The sequence below is a fragment of the Anolis carolinensis genome, unplaced genomic scaffold (genome assembly GCF_035594765.1).
Source record: "Anolis carolinensis isolate JA03-04 unplaced genomic scaffold, rAnoCar3.1.pri scaffold_13, whole genome shotgun sequence".
Lineage (NCBI taxonomy): Eukaryota > Metazoa > Chordata > Lepidosauria > Squamata > Dactyloidae > Anolis > Anolis carolinensis.
The window spans coordinates 14,364,395-14,388,871 of record NW_026943824.1 but is presented as its reverse complement, the minus strand read 5'-3'; the positions used below and the strand labels follow the sequence as shown (position 1 = coordinate 14,388,871).

The 24,477-nt window shown below is 46.6% G+C and overlaps 1 protein-coding gene and 1 long non-coding RNA gene across 2 annotated transcripts; one reads left to right on the top strand and one right to left on the bottom strand.

Moving 5' to 3' along the window:
• Positions 1-666: 666 nt before the first annotated feature.
• On the top strand, positions 667-23,936 carry LOC103281551 (mucin-5AC). Its single transcript, XM_008123368.2, has 10 exons — positions 667-804; positions 6,443-8,386; positions 11,430-11,542; positions 13,416-13,474; positions 16,470-16,618; positions 16,710-16,881; positions 19,048-19,239; positions 20,387-20,617; positions 21,678-21,831; positions 23,548-23,936. Exons 1-10 carry the CDS (start codon positions 738-740, stop codon positions 23,620-23,622), a joined length of 3,156 nt encoding a protein of 1,051 aa, XP_008121575.2. The 5' UTR covers positions 667-737; the 3' UTR covers positions 23,623-23,936.
• LOC134294204 (uncharacterized) lies at positions 23,274-24,327 on the bottom strand. Its single transcript, XR_010001174.1, has 2 exons — positions 24,298-24,327; positions 23,274-23,813 (listed from the first exon to the last, which is right to left on the bottom strand). It is a non-coding gene; the product is annotated as an uncharacterized LOC134294204 (long non-coding RNA).
• Positions 24,328-24,477: the final 150 nt, after the last annotated feature.

The following is a 24,477-nucleotide window of genomic DNA, read 5'->3' as shown; positions in this document are numbered from 1 at the left end:
GATAAGTGAGACTCTACTGTAGGCGTGTTCAAGTTTAAAAGACTGAGTCTGTCAATTGAGTTCCAGCGTACATCATAGTAATTAATGTTAGGCTGTAATTACTATATTTATGAATTTAGCACCAAAATATCACGATATATTGAAAACATTGACTACAAAAATGCCTTGGATAATCCAGAACCTTGGATAAGCGAGGCTTGGATAAGTGAGACTCTACTGTACATAGCAATGATAAATAATCTTTTAAATTAAAACATATCAAAAGTCTAGCATCAACTAAGCTTTGTAAACAGTAAACCAATTGCTTTTGCTGTTCTTATACAGATTCCTTCCATACAGCCATGTAACCCAGAATATCAAGGCAAAATCCTGCAATATTTGCTTTGAACTGGGTGATCAACAGTGTCGTATAGTCCAATTCAGAGCAGAAAATGTGGGATTTTATTCAACAGTGTGGAAGGGGCATGGGATGACCATCTGCCAGGAGGGCTTGGATTGTGCTTTTCCTCCTAAGGGGTTGGATTGGATGTCCTTTAGAGGTCTCTTCTTACTCTTCTGTGCCAGCCTTTGGAGATGCCCAAGGAAGGGAAGCAGGGAGGGATGCTTTTCTTTCCTTCCTTCCTCTCCTCTTAGGGGTGGGCTTCTCTCCCTCCCTCCTTCATAGGGGAGGCCCTTCGCGCTCTGCACATGCTCCGAGGGCCCTTCTCCCCCCCCCCCCTTCCTCGCTCCTCCTTTCCATGCATCCAGGCGGGCGCAGCATGGGCAGCATCCTCTTCTTTCTCCTCCTCCTCCTCCTGGGAGCAGGTAAGAGGATCTCTAGGGCGGAGGGCAAGGGGAGAGGGAGGAAGGGGGTCTCTATGGGTCTCTATGGGTCCTGGGAAAGAGGGAAGGCACCAAGCCACCGCTGTTATGGGGGGGGGGGGGATCCTCCCCTCTGTCTTTGGCCCTTTGGGAGGAGGAAGACCCTTTCAAGGAGACCTAGGAAACCGGCAGTGCTGTTTAGGGGAGGATAGAATCCCAGGACACCAACCAATCCCTCCCAACAGATGCCCATCCTGCCTCCTAGACACAGGAGCAGGCTCATGGAGAATCAAAGGCTCTTAGAAGGGGTCCCTCAGAGGCCATCCAGTCCAACCCTTACTGGCGGGAAGGAAGGCACAATCAAAGCCCTCCCAACAGATGCCCACCCAGCCTCCTAGACACAGACTCATGGAGAATCAAAGGCTCTTAGAAGGGGTCCCTCACAGGCCATCCAGTCCAATCCTTACTGGCAGGAAGGGAGGCACAATCAAAGCCCTCCCAACAGATGGCCACTCCAGGAGCAGGCTCATGGAGAATCAAAGGCTCTTAGAGTTAGAAGAGGCAGAGGCTATCCAATCCAGCTCCCTACTGGCGGGAAGGAAGGCACAATCAAAGCCCTCCCAACAGATGCCCATCCAGCCTCTTAGATACATGAGCAGGTTGGACTGGATTGCCTCTTGGGGACCCCTTCTAAGAGCCTTTAAGGGGTCCCTAAGAGGCAATCCAGTCCAACCCTTACTGGCAGGAAGGAAGGCACAATCAAAGCCCTCCCAACAGATGCCCACCCAGCCTCCTAGACACAGGCCCATGGAGAATCAAAGGCTCTTAGAAGGGGTCCCTCACAGGCCATCCAGTCCAACCTCCTATTGGCAGGAAGGAAGGCACAATCAAAGCCCTCCCAACAGATGCCCACCCAGCCTCCTAGACACAGGCCCATGGAGAATCAAAGGCTCTTAGAAGGGGTCCCTCACAGGCCATCCAGTCCAACCTCCTATTGGCAGGAAGGAAGGCACAATCAAAGCCCTCCCAACAGATGCCCACCCAGCCTCAGGCATTAGCAGGCTCATGAAGAAACAGAGCTAGAGTTAGAAGGGCTATTGAGTCCATCTTTCTACCGTAGAGGAAGGACACCATCCAATTCCTCCTGACAGATGCCCATCCAGCCTCCTAGGCACATGAGCAGGCTCATGGAGAATCAAAAGCTCTTAGAGGCAGAAGGAGTCCCTCAGAGACCATCCAGTCCCAACCCTCTACTGGAGGGAAGGCACAATCAAAGCCCTCCCAACAGATGCCCACCCAGTCTCATAGGCATGAGCAGGCTCATGAAGAAACAGAGCTTCCATGAGTTGGTAGGCTCATGGAGAAAGACAGCTATATCATCCCAGAGATGGAAGGGATCCATCCATGGACCATCCAACCCACCCCTCTTCTGTCACATCCAATCCCTCCCGACAGATGGCCACCCAGCCTCAAAGACATGAGCAGGCACACGGAAAATCAAATACTCTTATAGTTAGAAGGGGTCCCTCAGAGGGCATCCAGTCTAACCCCCTACTGGCAGGAAGAAAGGCCTCCTGGCAGATGCCCATCCAGCCTCATGGAGAAACAGAGCTAGAGTCGGAAGGGACCCACCTCCAAGGGTCATTCAGTCCAACCCTCTTCTGCTTTCAACAGATGGCCATCCAGCCTCTGCTTAAAATTTCCCAAAGAAAGAACCTCTGCCACACTTTGCAGTCCAACTGCAGACTCTACATACACACCTGCCTCAAAGAGACAAGAGTTCTTTCTTCCACCCTGAATATTATTCCACAGGTACATAAACCCCACTTGCCTAGTTTCCAACGGACATCACAACCTCTGAAGATGCCTGCCATAGATGTGGGCGAAACGTCAGGAGAGAATGCTTTTGGAACATAGCCGTACAGCCTGGAAAACTCACAGCCATGAAAGCCTTTGACAACACATTGATAAAGATTAATTTCCACTTTCCTGATTCTCCTCCTCTTCATCCTCCCCAGTTGCCTCCGCTGATTTTTCTGGGGAGGCTTTACCGGTATATTTTGGTGTTTTTAGTCTCAATCCCTTCCAAAGGCAGCTCTGGGCCTCCTTGGAAATGCGAGAAAGAAATCTTTCTGGAAATCCTTTGCAGTTCTGGCCTTTCATTTTGGCTGCTCTTTGCTCCACGTTTGTGCAAATCCTGGCTGCAACAAGGAAAGATCCAAAATCACAGCGGCACATTTTTCCACTGGGAAACGGGTGCTGCTATCTCCTTGTAGTGTTTTTTGCACATTTTCCAGGGTTTGGCTTCTCTCTGGCCTCTTCCTTCCTTCCTTCCTGCCTCCCTCTACCAGCTTGGCCTGCTTTGGGGAGATAACACAGACCCCGCCAATCCGCATCCCATGCCCAGAGAGCCCTTTCCCCCAGATTTCTCCAAACGCTTGCCTTCTGTGAACATGCAAACGCAAGGAGACTCTGCTTTTGCAGCCAAAGCCATGCCACCCACCCACCCTCCTCCCTCTGCAGACCCCAGAGCCTCTATGCCGGAGAATGCCGGTTGCCATGGCGACGCTGGGCCGGCGGTGCTGAGGATGCGCCGATTCTGGGCTGCCTCTTTTGGGCCCCGATTCAGGCCTTTTTGGGACTCCCTACTCAAGCCAACGGCATCCCCAAAGAGGGTCTGAAGGTCTCCGGATGAAAACATGGATCATCCCTAGGATCCCTCCATCAGCGACACATTTTGCCGTCGCCCTTTATTGCTTTCTCTATTAGCAAAGATGCCGACGGCTTGGAGCAGGGGTCCCCAAACTTTTTAAGCCGAGGGCCGGTCCACAATCCTTCAGACTGTTGAGGGGCCGGATTATCATTTGAAAAAAATACAAACAAATTCCGATGCACACTGCATATGTCTTATTTGTAGTGCAAAAACAACAACAACAAGAAGAAGAACAATGAAAGAACAATACAATATTTAAAAATAAAAACAATTTTAACCAACATACATTTATCAGGATTGCAATGGGAAGTGTTCTCCTGCTTCTGGCCAATGAGATAGTCAAGTTAATTAGAGTTGTTGTTGTTGTTGTTGTTGTTGTTGTGTGCCTTCAAGTCATTTCAGACTTTGAGTGAGCCTAAGTCTAAAATTTATTTATTATTTATTTACTGCATTTATTTACTACATTTGTATCACACCCTTCTCACCCCAAAGGGGACTCAGAGTGGCTTACAAATTATATGTACAGTAGAGTCTCACTTATCCAACATAAACGGGCCGGCAGAACGTTGGATAAGCGAATATGTTGGATAATAAGGAGGCATTAAGGAAAAGCCTATTAAACATCAAATTAGATTATGATTTTACAAATGAAGCACCAAAACATCATGTTAGACAACAAATTTGGCAGAAAAAGTAGTTCAATACGCAATAATGCTATGTAGTAATTACTGTATTTATGAATTTAGCACCAAAATATCATGATGTATTGAAAACATTGACTACAAAAATGCGTTGGATAATCCAGAACGTTGGATAAGCAAGTGTTGGATAAGTGAGACTCTACTGTACATACAATATATTATATTATTAGCATAGCACAATATTAGCATTATATATTACTATATTGAACTATACCATTGTACTGTAATATTATATGTAAGATAGAATATATAATATTATTATATGGTATTATTATTAGTGTTATATTGTATTACATTATAATATTATTATCAATATTATATGTATATACAATATATTATATTATAAAACTGAGGGCGGGGGCCAGGTAAATGACCTCGGAGGGCCGCATTCGGCCCCCGGGCCTTAGTTTGGGGACCCCTGGCTTGGAGAAAGGAAACTCAGCTTCATCTGAAGGTTTCTCTAACTTAGCTCCATCTTGGAAAGTCCGGAGGGGACTTTTGGGAAGGAAAAGAGAGGGACAGAATAATAATAATAATAATAATAATAATAATAATAATAATAATAATACTTTATTTATACCCCGCCACCATCTCCCCAACAGGGACTCGGGGCGGCTTACATGGGGCCATGCCCAAAACAATACAATATCAACAGCATATAAAAGAATATAAAAGAACAACACAACACAACACAATAAGCAATACAATAAATAACAATATCCATTACAAAATAAATCAAGGAAACAATGAAAAACAAGGGCAGAACCCCTGGAAATCCTTTTCCATCCCAGAGTGGTCAAGATAGGTAAAAGTAAAGTTTTTCCCCTGACGTTAAGTCCAGTCGTGTCCGACTCATCTCCATTTCTAAGCCAAAGAGCCGGCATTGTTCGTAGACACCTCCAAGGTCATGTGGCCATGGGCATGACCTTCCCGCCACAGCGGTACCTATTGATCTACTCACATTTGCATGTTTTCGAACTGCTAGGTTGGCAGAAGCTGGGGCTAACAACGGGAGCTCACGCCGCTCCCCAGATTCGAACCCGCGACCTTTCGGTCCGCAAGTTCAGCGGCTCAGCACTTTAACATGCTGCACCACCAGGGGATCCCTTTTATGGAGAGGCAGATAGTAAATACAATTCATGTTGGTAATGAGGATGATTACCAACATTTTTCATTCATGTGTTTTTGGTATTTGATGTTTTATGTATGTATACTTGTTTTGCATTTGTAAGCCGCCCTGAGTCCCTGCAGGGAGATAGAGGCGGGGTACAAGAATAAAATTATTATTATTATTATTATTATTATTGTTATTATTATTATTATTTTATTATGACACAGCAAACAAGATAGATATGTTGGATTTCGTATCACAAAATCACAAGTCGAACACTTCCCAAGTGTCTAGGACTGTGTGATGTATTTTCGGATGATGCGTGCAGATCCCAGTAGGGTGGCCTTTTGCAGTTGGCAGATCGTGATTTTGTCAATGTCTATTGTTTCCAAATGCCGGCTGAGATCTTTTGGCACGGCACCCAGTGTGCCCATCACCACCAGGACCACCTGCACTGGTTTCTGCCAGAGTCTTTGAAGTTCAATCTTGAGGTCCTGATAGCGGCTGATATTATTATTATTATTATTATTATTATTATTATTATTATTATTATTATTATTATTATTATTATGGTAGTCAGGGCCGTAGCCAGAAAAAAAATTCGGCGGGGAGGGGGGAGTTTGAAAATTTCGGGGGGGGGGGGGGAGTTAAACCCCTAGCACATACCCCTCCCTGCTACAAACCTGTCAATATCTGCTTGGGATAGTGCCTGGAGGGACTCTTAATGTTTTGCGACTCATAGACTTAGTATGGGGATTTGGTTAACCAGTTAAAATTCATGAGTAAACCAGGTTTTTTTTATAACCTGAAAAACTTCGGGGGGGGGGGGTTGAACCCCTAAAACCACCCCCTCGCTACAGGCCTGATGGTAGTGATGATAGTGATTAGGATGATGGATAGGATGATAATGACGATGCTAATGAGGATCATGATGATGGTGACGATGATTGTGGTGATGATGGTTGTGCTGATAGTGATGAGGATGATGGGTATGATGATAATGACGATGGTAATGAGGATTATGGCGATGGTGATGATGATTGTGATGATGATGATGATGATGATGGCAATGATGGTGGTGATGGTGATGATGGCGATGTCTTTGCTCCCCTGCAGTGTCAGAGGTCTCCGGGCTTCAGGGGTCTCCCAGCCGAACGCCGAACACCATGAAGATGCCAAGGAGATCTCAAGCGGCTCAACAGGACCCTCTCCTCTCTTCCGGGGCTTCTGCACGGGCTCTCTTCCCCTCTCTTCGACCACAACCAACTTTGCCAGCATTGTCCACTGGTCTGCATAGAGAATCTCCCACTGAATCAGTAGACCGGGCAACGAGGAGGCCTCGAATCCCCGGAACAGTGGAGAGCAAGGAGTCCCTGGGTGTCTCGGGAAGCAATGGCCACCCCCGTTTGCCCCTGCCTCTGGTCCCGACCAGGTTCGTCACCCTCCTTCCCATGCTGGCCTTGCTCCCTGCTTCTGTTTACCCCAAAGATGCCACAGAAGCAGCACCAACCCCCTCGCCTACCTCGCAAGGAGACCCCAGCCCTGGCTTTGCAGGCTTACTACCCTCCGCTCAGATGTCCTTGCCACCGCTTCTGGGCAGCTGGACCGAGGCTGAAAAAAGGACTAAAGACACTAAGGATGAGAGATCCAGCTCCACCACAGCTGAAGGGTCAGAGGGGGCTCCAACGGAGACTCCTTGCAACTATGGGAGATTCTGCAACCCCACGGTCCAGGTCGGGGGCACGATTCTCGCTTGGACACAGCAGCCGGCCATTGAGCCAGCTCTTCCCCGCTCTACAACCTCAAGGCAAAGGGCAAATAGAATAGAAGTGGCCTCGACATCCGCTCAGAGCTCTCAATGGATGGCTACAGGAAAAGTACAGGTTAGTGAGGACTCTGTAGGACTGGAAACAAAGCCAGGCCTCTTCCTCCAAAGCCAACCTCCAAAGCATTGGATCTATGTGCACCCAGCGTCCCCAAAGTCCGGCGAAGAAGGCTTTGGTCCCTCAATGGCCAAAGAGGAGGGGGATGTGCCTCAGGATGGTTTGTTTGGGAGCTCAGTTGGGACAACAGCCTTTATGCAGGAGAGCAGAAATGGCACAGAAACCCCGGCAGGCGTTCCAACGGCATCCCCATCTGCAGAGTCCTCCTCCTCCTCCTCCTCCTCCTCCTCATCTCCATATTGGACAAGATCCTCCAGCAATAGTCCCAACCCTACCCTTATCCTTGGAGTGGGGTCTTCTGATGACTCTCGGACCCCTGGCTTGCTCCCGTTGCCCACCAACCAGGACTGGCTCTCTCTGGATGCTCCCAATGGGTCGGCGGACCCCTCTCAGGGCAGCCTGGGAGCTTTGCCATCTTCGGATGTTGCAGAAGAGTCACCCACCTCGGGAGAAGAAATGGGAACTCTCCAGACCCCACTGGAATCCTCTGCAAAAGGACAGCCAACACAGACCCCCCACAGCCGGTCCACACATGCTGAACTGGACCCCAACCCCACCGAGGTTGCAGACAGTCCTCGGGTGTCGATAGACCCCACGGAGAGGCCATATAGGCTTCCCTCTCCTTCTGCAGAGCAAGAAGGGACTCCGTCAGGATCTGTGACGGCAGGGACCCCCATTGGCCGGACTCTGGGGACAAACGGGTGGCCCATAGGCACCTCCCATGCCACGGAGGAGGCCCAGGATACAGAACTGCCCCCCAAAATGGCAACATCTTCCAATCTGCGTCCCAAAAATGCAACCATGGTGCCCGAGTATCGCTCTGCAACCCAAGAGACATCTCTGGACAGGACTCACAGTTGGGAAGTGGCATCTGGACCCATGGAAGAGGTCACCTCTCTGTCCGGGACCCCCCAGGGCTTTTGGAACACCTGGCCCCCCATGACGGCCCCCGACCCGGGCAGCGTCGCCAGGGAGGAGCCCCCGGTTGCTAGCACTTGGCTCCTGGCCTCTGGGTCAGAGGAGGAGGAGGAGACCACAGGGAAGACCCCGCTGAGGGAAGGTGGGCCCAGGGCACCCCCCGTCTTTGTGGCAGAGAACCAGCCGCCCCTCCTGAAAGGTGAGAGTGGGGCAGATACTGATGGGAAAGCCTTGCCCATTAGCTGCCTGTTTTGGAGGGAGTGGGAAACCCCCCTTGGGAAGCAGGTCTTCTAAGGCTCTGTGGGGCAGGAAACATAGCCTGCCCCTGGGGGGTTCCTGGCACCAGATGACGGGTGAAGCCTGCTAGGTATCAGCCCCATCTTTGCACCATCCTTCCTTCAATTTTCACATTATTATAAGTATGACACAGCAAACAAGATAGATATACTAGATTTCATTTCACAAAATCACAAGTCGAACACTTCCCAGGTGTCTAGGACTGTGTGATGTATTTTCAGATGATGCGCACAGATCACATTATTATTATTATTATTATTATTATTATTATTATTATTATTATTATTATTATTATTATATTATGACACAGCAAACAAAATAGATATGCTGGATGTCCTAGGTGTCTAGGACTGTGTGATGTATTGGCGAATAATGTGAGCAGATCCCAGTAAGGTGGCCTTTATTATTATATTTTATTGTATGACACAGCAAACAAGATAGATATGCTGGATTTCGTTTCACAAAATCACAAGTCGAACACTTCCCAAGTGTCTAGGACTGTCTGATGTGTTTTTGGATGATGCACCCAGATCCCAGTAGGGTGGCCTTTTGCAGTTGGCAGATCGTAATTTTGTCAATGTCTATTGTTTCCGAATGCCGGCTGAGATCTTTTGGCACAGCACCCAGTGTGCCCATCACCACCGGAACCACCTGCACTGGTTTCTGCCAGAGTCTTTGAAGTTCAATCTTGAGGTCCTGAGTTTTTCCTGTTGTTTTTCGTCAATGCGACTGTCACCTGGGATGGCAACATCAATGATCCAAACCTTTTTCTTTCCCACAACTGTGATGTCCGGTGTGTTGTGTTCCAGAACTTTGTCAGTCTGGATTCGGAAGTCCCACAGTATCTTTGCATGCTCATTCTCCAATACTTTTGCAGATTTGTGATCCCACCAGTTCTTTCCTGCTGGGAGGTGGTGCTTGAGGCATAAGTTCCAGTAGATCATTTGGGCCACATAGTTGTGCCTCTGTTTGTAGTCTGTCTGTGCGATTTTCTTACAGCAGCTGAGGATATGATCAATGGTTTCGTCTGTTTCCTTGCACGTCTGCATTTTGGGTCATAATATTTTTATTATTATTTGAAACACAACAAGTTGAGTCCACAGCAGACATTCTGCTGGCTGTTGAATTTGACCACACGTCGGACACTTCCCAAGTGTCTAGGACTGTGTGATGTATTGGCGAATAATGTGAGCAGACCCCAGTAAGGTGCCTTTATTATTATTATTATTATTATTATTATTATTATTATTATTATTATTATTATCATCATCATCATCATCATCATCATCATCATCAAATATGACACAGCAAACAAGATGGATATTCTGGATTTTGTTTCACAAAATCACAAGTCGAACACTTCCCAAGTGTCTAGGACTGTGTGAGGTATTTTCGGATGATGCGCCCAGATCCCAGTAGGGTGGCCTTTTGCAGTTGGCAGATTGTGATTTTGTCAATGTCTATTGTTTCCAAATGCCGGCTGAGATCTTTTGGCACGGCACCCAATGTGCCCCTCACCACCGGGACCACCTGCACTGGTTTCTGCCAGTCTTTGAAGTTCAATCTTGAGGTCCTGATAGTGGGTGATAATAATTATATATTATTATAAATTATTAAATAATAATAATTATTAAATTATTATTATTATTATTATTATTATTATTATTATTATTATTATTATTATTATATCTTCTTGCTAACTCCGGTATGGTTTTATTGATTTATTTCGTGTCAAAAGCATTGAACAAATAGGTATAAAACTGATAAAATAGAGGGAGCACAAGCGGCTAAATGATTTTAGATCAAAAACGGGCAACAGCCACCGCATTGTCTGTAGCTTTAAACAATTCTTCCTCTGTGCATGAGGCAGGGCATTGTGGGCAAGCATACAGGTGTTAAGTTGACAAGGCTAGGGCTGATGTTCTTATTAATTGTGGATCTGCACCCTATGCAATGCCAGTAAGCTTCTGCAGGATGTTATTGTGTGCAGCTACTTTGTGCTTAGTGTTTATACAGTGTTTCCTAAATGTTAGTGTTCAGTTGAAGGTGAAACTGAGATATTTAGGATGGGAACAGTGTTTGAGCTCTTGGCCTTCCCAGGCAATTTTCAATTTCCTGTTGGTTTCACAGTTACGTAGATCCAATATGGTGACCCTGCCCGCGTTTTCTTGCCAGAGAGTTTATTATTAGCCATTGTTGTTGTTGTTGTTGTTGTTGTTGTTGTTGTTGTTGTTATTGTTATCAAGAAGAAGAATAGTAACAATACTACTACTGTTACTGTCTTAGAAATGGCACAATGGATTAAACCAATGGATCTCAATCTGAGGTCACCAGATGTTTTCGGTCTTCAACTCCCAGAAATCCTAACATCTGGTAAACTAGATGGGATTTCTCGGAGTTGTAGGCCAAAAATATCTGGGGACCCCAGGCTGAGAACCACTGGGTTAAACCCTTGTGCTGGCAGTTTGCTGACTTGCAGGTTGGGTTGTTGACCTGAAGGTTGCCGGTTCGAATCCAACCCAGGGAGAACGTGGATGAGTTCCCTCTGTCAGCTCCAGCTCCATGCGGGGACATGAGAGAAGCCTCCCACAAGGATGGTAAAATATCAAAACATCCAGGCAATGTCCCTTGGGCAATATCCTTGCAGACAGTCAATTCTCTCACACCAGAAGTGACTTGCAGTTTAATTATAATAATAACAACAACAACAATAACAATAATAATATAATAACAATAATAGTAATACCCACTTGGGATGCTGCATTTTCCCTTCTTGTCTCCCTTAGCTTTTGCACTTACTTTTCCATGCTCCCTTCCATGCCCCATTTCCTATACATTTAGTATCCATCCAACCACAAGACCCTGAGTAGGGAAGCCACTTGAAGCCACTCCCTTTCTTCTTCTCTCCTTTTCCCCACTTTTGGGGCTTCTCTCCCCTCTTCCAGCCGCTCTGCTGCGCGTTTCCTGTGAGCTTGTCCTGGACATGGACTTTTCCAGGAGCCTCCGAAACCCAGAGTCGGCTGAATATCAGAGTTTGGTGCTCAGCATCAATGAAACGGTGAGTGCTGTGGCCTGATGTTTTTGCATTCTTGATGATCTCAAAAGTTTTTGGAAACAAAGTCTGGTTGGAGAGCTGATGGCATCCACCTCCCGATCCCACATTTGGCACCAATAGATGTTTCTTTGCATCGCCTCCAAAAGCAAAAAGGGATAATATGACGGCTCTGTCTCCATGGTCCCTTTGTGCCATTTGGGTTCTTTCCTTTGGAGCGAAGGGCTTCCCATGTTCCTGTTGCGATGGAGGCTACGGTCTTAGTGTTATCCTTAAGGGGCTTTGGCTCTCCGGACCTTTTGGACTACAAAGACCATTCGCAGCCTGGGTTCAGTACCGAGACGGCTTTGGTCGCCTTGGTGGATGACCTCCGCAGGGAGCTGGACAGGGGGAGTGTGACCCTGCTGGTTCTCCTGGACATCTCAGCGGCTTTCGATACCATCGACCATGGTATCCTTCTGGGGCGGCTCTCCGGGATGGGCCTTGCGGGTACTGTTCTACAGTGGCTCCAGTCCTTCCTGGAGGGCCGCTCCCAGATGGTGAAGCTGGGGGACACCTGCTCGGACCCCTGGCCATTGACCTGTGGGGTCCCGCAAGGTTCCATTCTGTCCCCCATGCTTTTTAACATCTACATGAAACCGCTGGGAGAGGTCATCCGGAGTTTTGGAGTGCGGTGCCATCTCTACGGAGATGACCCTCGGATTCTGGACCAGTGCCTGGCCGCTGTGTTGGCCTGGATGAGGGCGAACAAGCTGAGACTTAATCCCGACAAGACAGAGGTCCTCCAGGTCAGTTGTACGTCTGATCGGGGTATTGGGTGGCAACCTGTGCTTGACGGGGTCGCACTCCCCCTGAAGGCGCAGGTCCGCAGCTTGGGGGTCCTCCTGGATTATATTATTATATTGAACTATACCACTATACAATTATATAATATCTAATATATAACATATAATTAATATTATTATATGGTATTACTATTAGTATTATATTGTATGACATAAGATTATTATCAATATTATATGTATATACAATATATTATATTATTAAAACTGATATAAAAATATTATATTATAAAACTAAAGGCGGGGGCCAGGTAAATGACCTTGGAGGGCCGCATCCGGCCCCCGGGCCTTAGTTTGGGGACCCCTGGTGCAGGTTATTACCTACAAAGCCCTAAACGGTTTGGGACCCACCTACCTTAGAGACCGCATCTCCCTCTACAAACCTGCTCGTTCTCTTCGCTTGTCGGGGGAGGCCGTTCTCTCACTCCCACCTCACAGTCACGATTGGTGGGAACGAGAGAGAGGGCCTTCTCCATCGTGGCCCCCCGGCTTTGGAACTCGCTCCCTAGAGAGATCAGGCAGGCCCTAACCCTCCTCTCCTTCCGGACGAGCCTAAAAACCTGGCTCTTACAAAAGGCCTTCGACGATTAATTATTAGGTTGAACTATCTGCCCATCCAACTACAGGATACTCTGCCACTACTACTTTGCACTTTATGGACTACTTTGGCTGAGAAACTACCTCTCCCATTTTGATATATTCTGCACCTTGGCCCAGATCCGTGTTTTAGTCTCCTGTTTTTAACATTTTATGCTGTATGTCGATTTTTATGATGGTTTTATTGATGTTGATGTTTTACTGCTGGAATATTTGTTTTATCGTTTTATTGCATGTAAGCCGCTCCGAGTCCCTTCCGGGGAGATGGGGCGAGGTATAAAAATAAAGTTATTATTATTATTAAAGACCTGATGGGCCAAAGGTTTCCCCATTTTAGGCCGATAAGATCCCTAAAATGGACAGCTGTTCTCTTTGGTGGCCCCAGAAAAGAGCATGAAAAGGGGGCTCCTCTCTTTCTCTTCCTCTCTTTCACCCTCCAGGTCACCCCTCTTTTGGCCTCTTTGCCCGGATTCCAGTGGCTGGAAGTGAAGACCATACGGTACGTTGTTTTTTCCCTCTATTATTAAGTTTCGGAGCCTTCTATCTTCCACTTATTTGGGGGCAGGAGAAGGAGCACTGCAGACATAATCTGGCAGGTTAAAACGTAGCTCAGAGTGTTCAGGGGTCTTGGGAACCCCAATGAATGTTTTGCAAAAGGGTGTTTTTATTTATTTATTATTATTTATTTATAGCATTTATATTCCGTCCTTCTCACCCTGAAGAGGACTCAGGGCGAATCACATTACACATATAGGCAAACCCTCAATGCCTTTTAACATAGAACAAAGACAAACAAACATAGGCTCCAAGCGGCCTCGAACTCATGACCTCCTGGTCAGAGTGATTCATTGCAGTTAATTGCAGCTGGCTTGCTCTCCCGCCTGCGCCACAGCCCGGGCACAGCTGGGTTTTGGGGAGGGATGTGACCCAATCTGTTGTTAGCATTGTTAATACTATGTATTAATTTATTTATACCCCACTGTCCTCTCTTAATCAATATTCAAAGCAGCACATCTCTAGTGCAGATCTGGGACCTTGGCACATAAAGGACGTTAATTTCAGTTCAATTCCCATAGAAACATCCCCTGGAATTCTGTAATTTTAGTAGAGAAGACATCATTCTCTGGGTTGCTGTGAATTTTCCGGGCTGTATGGCCATATTCCAGAAGCATTCTCTCCTGACGTTTCACCCACATCTAAGGCAGGTGTAAAGAGTCTATGAACGTCTTAAGACTCTTTCAGGTAGGGGGAATCTTTTTATCCCACCACTGCCACCAATTTGTAAAGAACTAATATCGACTGCCACCAATTGTAAAGATGCAGACCACCAAAGACGCAGGGAGATGTTTACTTTTACTTTAAAGGGTAACGTAACTTGATTTAGAATACATGAGACAGAGGCTTAGATGTTGGAAGAACAATAACAAGTTTATTCAGGCACAAGCTTGGTGGTTACGATGTTGTTCTCACTTAGAGGTATTCTTATTAACAGTTACAATACTAGAATGAGATGAATCAACTCTCTAAAGTATCACTTCTTTTACTTAAAGTAGTTAAAACTTCTTTCTCTGCCACTTTTAAACCGTTATTTCAATGGATTTCTGTGAGTCCAGCTGGGATTGGCTCCCAAAGTCTGAAACTTGGACCATCCAGTGACTTCAAACCACAGTCACCCCTGTGATATACTATCACAGATTCTCTGTTCCTTACCAGGACACAGACTACATTAAATAAGTCACCAAACTTATTTAAAACCGACTCAAAATGAACAATTGAGTCGTCTTGATCCCATCAACCTGGAATCAGTCTTCCCTGTGCCTCATCAGAGAACAGACTGACTGACTTTTTTAAACTCTGCACTTCTTTAACTAAATGGCAGTTGGCTCCACCTACTTCTCCATGGCAACCAGCCTTTGAGTGCTGTGGTGCAATAACTGTAATACTTACCCTTTTAAAACATAAACACACAATTAAACATAATATCTGTAAACCAAAATTCGCACTTCATTACAGCAGGCATCCTCAGAGGTTGTGAAATCTGTTGGAAACTTAGCAAGTAGGGTTTATATATATGTGGAAGGTCCAGGGTGGGATAAAAAACTCTTGTCTGTTTGAGGGAAGTGGCCAATTGCAACATCCACACCTGCCTCGACCGGGCAAGAGTTCTTTCTCCCACCCTGGACATTATTCCACAGATATAGAAACCTCACTTGCCTAGTTTCCAACAGACCCCGCAACCTCTGAGGATGCCTGCTATAGATGTGGGTGAAACGTCAGGAGAGAATGCTTCGGGAACCTGGCCTCACAGCCCGGAAATCTCACAGCAACCCAGTGATTCCAGCCATGAAAGGCTTCGACAACACATCTTTCTCTGCTGGAGAGCTCTAGTGCATCCCAAACTATAAACCCCAGGAATCTATGGGATAAAACCATGAGCAGTTAAAATGGAATACTCACATTATACAACTGTGATATGTGAAAAGACCCCTGGCAAATCCAGATGCATTTCTCAGTTAATGTTTATAGAGCTTTTAACGTAATTTATTTATTTATTTACAGTATTTATATGCCACCCTTCTCACCTCGAAGGGGCTCAGGGCGGATCACATTACACATGTAAGGCCTGGGCTGTGGCACAGGTGAGAGAGCAAGCCAGCTGCAATTAACTGCAATGAATCACTCTGACCAGGAGGTCATGAGTTCGAGGCCCACTCGGAGCCTATGTTTGTTTGTCTTTGTTCTATGTTAAAAGGCATTGAATGTTTGCCTATATGTGTAATGTGATCCGCCCTGAGTCCTCTTCGGGGTGAGAAGGGCGGAATATAAATCCTGTAAATAAAATAAATAAATAATAAATAAGGCAAACATTCAATGCCTTTACATAGGACAAAGACAAACGCAGGCTCCGAGCTGGCCTCGAACTCATGACCTCTTGGTCAGAGTGATTGGTTTGAACCTGAACATCAGGAAGAACTTCCTCACTGTGAGGGCTGTTCGACAGTGGAACTCTCTCCCCAGGGCTGTGGTGGAGGCTCCTTCTTTGGAGGCTTTTAAGCAGAGGCTGGATGGCCATCTGTCGGGGGTGCTTTGAATGCGATTTCCTGCTTCTTAGCAGGGGGTTGGACTGGATGGCCCATGAGGTCTCTTCCAACTCTACTATTCTATGATTCTATGGTCTCAGCTGGCTGCAGCTGGCTGCTCACCAGCTTGTGCCACAGCCCGGGCTGTGTTTAAAATGTTTAAAAACATTTGACCAAAACATTTGGGCATCCACTATTCTTGTTTATTTTCATTTTGACTTTTGAGGTCTGTTGGAAACTAGGCAAGCGGGTTTATAGATCTGTGTGCAGTCCAGGGTGGGAGAAAGAAAGAACTGTCTGCCTGAGGCAAGTGGGAATGTTGCAATTGCTCGCCTTGATTAGCATTGAAAAGCCTTGCAGCTTCAATGCCTGGCTGCACAAACCAATGGCTGACTCCATCCTTCTTCTCCGCAGCCCTGGGAGCGTGGTGGTGGAGTTTGATGCCCTCTTCCTGGCCAAGGCTCCCGGTCTCTGGGCGGCCCTGGACCGGTCGGCCCTCTCGGAGCGCTTACCCGCGGGGCTCTGGGTGGGCAACGCCAGCCTCCTACGGAGCAGGACACAAGGTCAGGAAGGGCACCAAAGGGACCACCTTGAGATGCACCCATTTCCTTCTAAATCCCGTACAATACTCTATTTACTCAAATCCTCCTGCAGAGAGGCACCTGGATCCCTGCGCCACGCTCTTCTCCTGCCACGAGGGATACGAATGCGTCGCCGCCACCGAAGGGGCCCTCGCAAGTGCCGCCTGCGTCTCCGTCTGCCACCGGGACTATTGCAAGAACCAGGGCATTTGCACCCATGCGGCCAACCAGACTCCTGTCTGCCAGTGAGTGTGCCACAATGGCTGAGATGGCAAAAACCATCCCCAAACAAGGAGAGGATGGGAGGCACTGCTTTTGCCTTGGCCTCCTTAGGAATTGATCCCTTGCTGGGTGAATGGAGTGCAAGAGGCTCCAAAGATGAAGGGGAGAAGCAGGAGGAAAATCCATGTATTTTTAAAATCCATGTATTTGCAGTATTTCTTCCATTGTAAGACGCAGTTTAATTTCAGGACCAACAACAGAGATACATAAGATGCACCTGCCACTCTAAGAAGCACACCATTTTTAGATATGTGTATTAGACATCTCCAAAAAATCGTTTTGAATCGTATATCGGAATTATTTCAGATTGTTCTCGCTTTTTGATACGCATTCTGAGACACTGTCTCACAGTGCAACCAGCAATGTAATTCGAACCATTGTTGGCCCATTCTCTAATTGTCTCTTAATGTTTTGTTAATTTTTTTCCCCCCAAATTTTTAAAAATATATATTTAAAAATATTTTTAAAAAATTTGTTTCTGCAACCTACCTAGAATGGGAGCTTAGCGCAGCCTAACATGGCTGCCGCTCCCTGGCCAATCAGAACCTTCCACGATGGACACAAAGGTGGGGGCTAGGGTTGATGAGGATAGCTCAAGAAATGAGGGCCCTGTAAAAGCCCCCCCCCCAGGTTCCTTTTTTTGGGGGGGGGGCGATTGCGCATGTGCGTCCGCCATTTTAGAAACATTTAGAATCATTACGAAATTTTGGAAATATCCGAAATTTTTGGGTGAAAAAATCAGAAATACTTTCTATATCGAAGCGCCAGTGCCCCCTACTTTAGAAACGAGAATTGAAACATTTTTTTCATCGATTGGACATGCCTAATGTGTATATATAGATATGTGTCTTATACTTGAAGAAATACAGTTATAACAACAACAACAACAGCAGCAGCAGCAGCAGTTAAAATTATAATCTTGGGTCCACATTTAGGGAGCAGGAAGACCCAGCTTAGCACCCTAAACCAAGATTGAAAGAGACATAGTAGTGATAATGATGATGATGATGATGATGATGATGATAATAATAATAATAATAATAGGAACAATTATAACTTGGTGTTTCCCACGTAGAGAGCAGAAAGACCTATCTTAGCACCCAAAACCAAGATCGCAAGAGACATATAATAATAATTTTGATGATGATAATAATAATAATAATAATAATAATAATAATAATAATAATAATAATAATAATAGATAGGAGTCTTCCTCCAATGCTTTCCCTGGACTCACCCATTCGGGAAGCAGCCAGGCTCAGCCCTGCTTAGCACCCAAAACCAAAACCAGAAGAAATAGTAATAATAATAATAATAATACAGTAGAGTCTCACTTATCCAACACTTGCTTATCCAATGTTCTGGATTATCCAAGGCATTTTTGGAGTCAATGTTTTCAATATATCGTGATATTTTGGTGCTAAATTCATAAATACAGTAATTACTACATAGCATTACTGCGTATTGAACTACTTTTTCTGCCAAATGTGTTGTCTAACATGATGTTTTGGTGCTTAATTTGTAAAATCATAACCTAATTTGATGTTTAATAGGCTTTTCCTTAATGCCTCCTTATTATCCAACATATTCGCTTATCCAACATTCTGCCGGCCCGTTTATGTTGGATAAGTGAGACTCTACTGTAATAATAATATCTGTAGGGTACTAACTGTAAGATGCCATCAATTGTAAGATGCACCCGCATTTCAGCACCACCTCCACCAACAAAACTGTATCAGATATGCCTGCGATTCTAAGGCGCACCCCATTTTTAGAAAAGTTTATATAGGGGAGGAAAGTGTGTCTTAGACTTGAGGAAACAGGATAATAATAATAATAAAAGGTTAAAATAGACTTCCTATCCCATAGAGACATCAAGGGTATTTTAGAAGCGGCTGGGGAAGTGGGACGGTGGATTCCCCAACTCTGCTTCTTCAGGGGTTTTGGACTTCAACTCCCAGCAGCTGCAACCACATCGACCAATGGCTATGGCTTCTGGGGCTGAAGTGCAAAATGCCTACGGGACCAGAGTTTGGGAATCGCTGGCCAAGACTTAGGGCATCGTGAAGCGTGCTGCGCAGGGGCTTTTCTGCAACTGACACCTGCCTGTCCTCTCTCTGATCCGGCAGATGCCCCGTGGGCAGTGACTTCTGGTTCCTGGGCCTCCGCTGCGACTTCCGTGTGACCCAGCAGGGCGTCCTGGGCGTAGCCTGTGGCCTCCTGCTCAGCCTTGTGGTGCTCGGCCTGGCCGTGGCCGGACTGGTCATCCGCAGGGTCCGGCTGCTGCTGCTGGAGGCCAGAGCCGACCAGACCAAGAGCAGGTGAGTGAGCGCATGGCTAGGGGAGGGGACCCCAAAACGCCCTCCAAGGGGCATCTCCTTGGAGGGTCCACTCTGTACTTTCTTAGCCCACCTACCACCAGGAAGAATGGATGGATGGATAAATGGGGGGCTTTTTTTTCATGTCAGGAGCAACCCGAGTTGTTTCTGGAGTGAGAGAACTGGCCGTCTGCAAGGACGTTGCCCAGGGACGCCCAGATGTTTCCATGTTTTACCATCTTTGTGGGAGGCTTCTCTCATGTCCCCGCATGGAGCTGGAGCTGACAGAGGGGGCTCATCCACGCTCTCCCCGGGTGGGATTCGAACCTGGCAGCCTTCAAGTCAGCAACCCAACCTTCAAGTCACAAGGCTTTTATCCCCTAGGCCATCGGAGGCTCCAATATATACGGTAATAATAATAAATGGAAGGAGTGGTGTCATTTATCACCTCTCGCAGCCTTGCAAGTCTGGCAGTTCAGCCATGAAATGGGGCACAGAAGGGCCAGCCCAAGCAGATGACGATGATAATAATAATAATAATTTTTAGTATTGTTAACTGCTCTGAGTCTCTTCTAAGATTGTTTTTTTTTCATATCAGAAGCGACTTGAGAAAACTGCAAGTCACTTCTGGAGTGAGAGAATTGGCCGTCTGCAAGGACGTTGCCCAGGGGACATTGCCCAGGGGATGTTTTGACGTTTTTACCATCCTTGTGGGAGGCTTCTCTCATGTCCCCGCATGGAGCTGGAGCTGATAGAGGGAGCTCATCCGCGCTCTCCCTGGGTGGGATTCGAACCTGGCAGCCTTCAGGTCAGCAACTCAACCTTCAAGTCACAAGGCTTTAACCCACTACACCATGGGGGCTCCTTGTGGGAGCTACCTTCATGATGAAAAGGATATTACCTTGCACTGCCTTCATGATGGAAAGAAGGAAGGATATAGGCCTGGCGTTCTCACTTAGGCGGGTCTGGGGCTTGAAACTTTTATTTAGAAGTTAGCTCCTTTCCTTGCAGACCTTTCCAAGGTGCTTCCTTCCCCACGGCCCCTGACTGTGACCCCTAAAGTAGCCATTCCCAATCCCTGGCCACATCCTCATAGTTTGAGTATTGTGCTCTTCCCGGCCAGCTGTCATCCCTTGTGCTCTCGTTGCAGCTACCGCCGCTTCTGCCGCCTGGACGATGTCTCAGCCCACTACTGGTCCGAACCGTGGCTGGCCTCGGCCAGTTCCTTGGACAACCCGGCCTTCAGCAACTCCGAGGAGCTGCTCCACCTGCAGATCCTGGACACCGGCTGCTACGGCACTCAAGAAGAGCCCTTGGCTCCCGGCGGATATGGAAACCCTATTCACGGCAACCTCCATCTTGGCTCCATGGGGCGGCCCAGGTAACTGCCCATGCAGTTGGGGCTGCAAGGGTCCGAAGCATGCCATGCTTTTTGTCCAAAACATCCACTTGGTGCCATAGAACTGATGCAGCTTGATGCCAGTTTCAATGTTATGGGATCCTTGGATGTGCAACTTTGCAAGGTCTTTTTGACTTTTCTGCAATGAGTCATGGCAGTCAAAGTGGCACCAAACTGCATCAGTTCCAGTGTAAGTGCATCCTTCGAATTCCAGTGTAAGTGCATCCTTCGAATTGCAAGCCTGGGACAGTGTCACACCTCCCTGCCAATGAATGGCCAAAATAGATTCCATGTAAACATTAGGAGGAACTTTGTGGTGCCAAAAGCTGTTTGAGAGGTAGTATATGCCACCTTGGAGTCTGATGGAATCTCTTTCTTTGGGGGTTTTTAAGCAGGCGATCCCTCGAAGTTCGAGGACGATTGTCTTCCATCTTTTTTGGAAGACGCCTGTACGTGGTTTTAAAAAAATGTGTGGTCGGTGCATGGCCGGTCAACACAGTCTTCACAGAGTGAGGCTCCAGCAGTGGTGTGATTACACAACGAGAGTGGATTCTCAGTCTGTTGCAGCCTTCTTCCGCCTTCACAGCCATTGTAACATGTACCACGTTATCCTCCGCCTGCTCCACTGTTGAGGTCTTTGGGTCTTCGGATTGTTCTTGGTCTGGATCCTCCCCTGCGGCCACTCCTGGGAGTGTGTAACTCTGGTGGTTGTGCCCGCAGGTTCATTGGGACACGCAAGCCCCCTCACCACGACAAGGTGACAATCCATTGAGGGGGATGACCATCTGTCAGGAAGGATTGGATTGTGTCTTTGTACCGGTAGCAGAATTGAGTTGGACTGGATGCCCTTTAGGTACCCTTCCAACTCGTAAGTTTGTGTTGCAGTCTCTCTCTCTGGTGGATTTACAGCAGAGGCTGGATAGCTATTTGACGGGAGGGACTGAATTATGCCTGGCATACAAGTGGGTTGGACTGGATGCCTGTTGTTAGCACCCCACCTTTTGTGGCTCATTTTGGGGTCTCATTCTCTCCCCTCTTCCAGCTCCGCTTTGCGTTGGGAGGAGAGCTCCCTCGGCGCCAATGACCCCATGATCGACTCAGGGAAGGCCAGCGAGGTCTCCGTCTGCAGCTGGCCCTTGGAGCCCATCCAGTGGAGCCCCTTCCCCGGACTCCAGCGGCCAAACAGGGAGCCAACGGTAAGGAAGACCCCAGGCCCCTTTCCCCAAAAGGACCCTCTCTTCCTTGGCAATCTGAGAAACCCTCTTGGAAGAGGAGCCGGGAAGCAAAGTCTCCCTCCAAGCATCTGCAGACACATGTTGAGTGCATTTCTCCAGCTCTTGCCTCCTTGTTCAGGGCATCCCTTGCAGTCCCTTTCATTGCCTTGAACCACCTTTCTTTAGAACGGGGGTCCCCAAACTATGGCCCGGGAGCCACATGCGACCCTCCAAGGTCATTTACCTGGCCCCTGCCCTCAGTTTCATAATAAAATATATTGTATAATAATATTATAATGTAATACAATATAACACTAATAATAATACCATATAATAGTATTAATTATATATTACTAATAATATTACAGTATAGTGGTATAGTTCAATATAATAATAGGTAAAGGTTTCCCCTGACGTTAAGTCCAGTCATGGTGCTCATCTCCATTTCCAAGTCGAAGAGCTGGCATTGTCCGTAGACACCTCCAAGGTCATGTGGCCACGGGCATGACTGCATGGAGCACCATTACCTTCCCGCCGGAGCAGTACCTATTGATCTACTCAAATTGGCATGTTTTCGAACTGCTAGGTTGGCAGGAGCTGGGGCTAATGGCGGGTGCTCACGTCGCTCCCGGGGTTTGAACCTGAGACCTTTCGGTCTCCAGCTCAGTGCTTTAACGCACTTCGCCACCGGGACTTCACAATATAGTAATATATAATGTTAATAGTGTTCTATGCTAATACATTGTATTGTACATATAATTTGTAAGCCACTCTGAGTCCCCTTTGGGGTGAGAAGGGTGTGATACAAATGTAGTAAATAAATATAGTACAGTAAAGTCTCACTTATCCAACATAAACAGGCCGGCAGAAAGTTGGATAACCGAATATGTTGGATAATAAGGAGGCATTAAGGAAAACCCTATTAAACATCAAATTAGATTATGATTTTACAAATTAAGCACCAAAACATCATGTTAGACAACAAATTTGGCAGAAAAAGTAGTTCAATACGCAGTAATGCTATGTAGTAGTTACTGTATTTATGAATTTAGCACCAAAATATCACGATATATTGGAAACATTAACTACAAAAATGCTTTGGATGATCCAGAACGTTGGATAAGCGAGCGTTGGATAAGTGAGACTCTACTGTATATAATGTTAATAGTGTGCTATGTTAATACATTGTATTGTACATATAATTTGTAAGCCACTCAGAGTCCCCTTTGGGGTGAGAAGGGTGTGATACAAATGTAGTAAATAAATATAGCAAATAAATAAATAATAAATAAATTTTAGACTTAGGCTCACCCAAAGTCTGAAATGACTTGAAGGCACACAACAACAACAATCCTAATTAACTTGACTATCTCATTGGCCAGAAGCAGGCCCACACTTTCCATTGAAATCCTGATAAATGTATGTTGGTTAAAATTGTTTTTATTTTTAAATATTGTATTGTTCTTTCATTGTTCTTGTTGTTGTTGCACTACAAATAAGACATGTGCAGGGTGCATCGGAATTTGTATTTTTTTTTCAAATGATAATTTGGCCCTTCAACAGTCTGAAGGATTGTGGACCGGCCCTCTGCTTAAAAAGTTTGGGGACCCCTGCTTTAGGTGTTTGGGGATCCTTTTGAGCCCCAGAAAAGGCTGGCTCATCCCCAACCTTTCTCTTTTTCTTCCATTCTGCTGGCAGCCAAAGTCTCCCCGGCCCCTTTCCTGCTGCGAAGGGATGGAGCTGGTCAGCCTGGAGAGAAGCTGGACGGCCTGAATCCTGCGGGTCAAAGTGCTGTTTTCAAAGAATGGATCTTCAATAGTAGCAAAACTCTAACCTCAGACTGCGCAGTCCGCAGCTGTGGGTCTCCAGATGTCAACGTCTGAAGGGTCAACCTGGCTGGCACTTAAGAGGCTTGGTGACCATAGAGATAGGTTCTGTCACCAATGAAGCCGAAGAGCCGGACTCTGCAGGAAGGGAGACAGTCCAGAGAAAAAAGAAACCGGATGCTCCAATATTATTGTTGTGTGTAAAGCTGTGATCGAGGTATATTAAAGAGAAGTCCTTTTTCCAAAAAAAAATTATATATATTATTGTGTTAAGTGTTGCTTTGTATTTTCAAGCGGACTTTTTGGGGTGAAGAAAAGAACGATTAAATTGAGACAAACGTACATTGGGAAGAAACCCAAAAGCACATTTAATTCTATTGGGAGTTTTTTTTTTTTTGGGGGGGGGGGGGGTGACCTGGGATTATGGGAGTTGTAGTCCACCAAACTACAGAGCACCAATACAGGATGATGGGAGCTGTAGTCAACCCACTTACAGAGCACAAACACGGGATGATGGGAGTTGTAGCCCACCCACCTGAGTGCCAATACGGGGTAATGGGAGCTATAGTCAACCCACTTACAGAGCAGAAACACGGGATGATGGGAGCTGTAGCCCACCCACCTGAGTGCCAATAGGGGATGATGGGAGCTGTAGTCAACCCACTTACAGAGCACAAACACGGGATGATGGGAGTTGTAGCCCACCCACCTGAGTGCCAATAGGGGATGATGGGAGCTGTCGTCCACCAACCTACAGAGTACCAGTACAGGATTATGGGAATTGTAGTCCATCCACAACCAG

Coding starts and splice junctions, on each gene's coding strand:
- LOC103281551 (XM_008123368.2), top strand. CDS start 738: ATGCATCCAGGCGGGCGCAGCATGGGCAGCATCCTCTTCTTTCTCCTC. Junction 805..6,442: donor CCTCCTCCTCCTGGGAGCAG/GTAAGAGGATCT, acceptor GCTCCCCTGCAG/TGTCAGAGGTCTCCGGGCTT. Junction 8,387..11,429: donor CCAGCCGCCCCTCCTGAAAG/GTGAGAGTGGGG, acceptor CCCCTCTTCCAG/CCGCTCTGCTGCGCGTTTCC.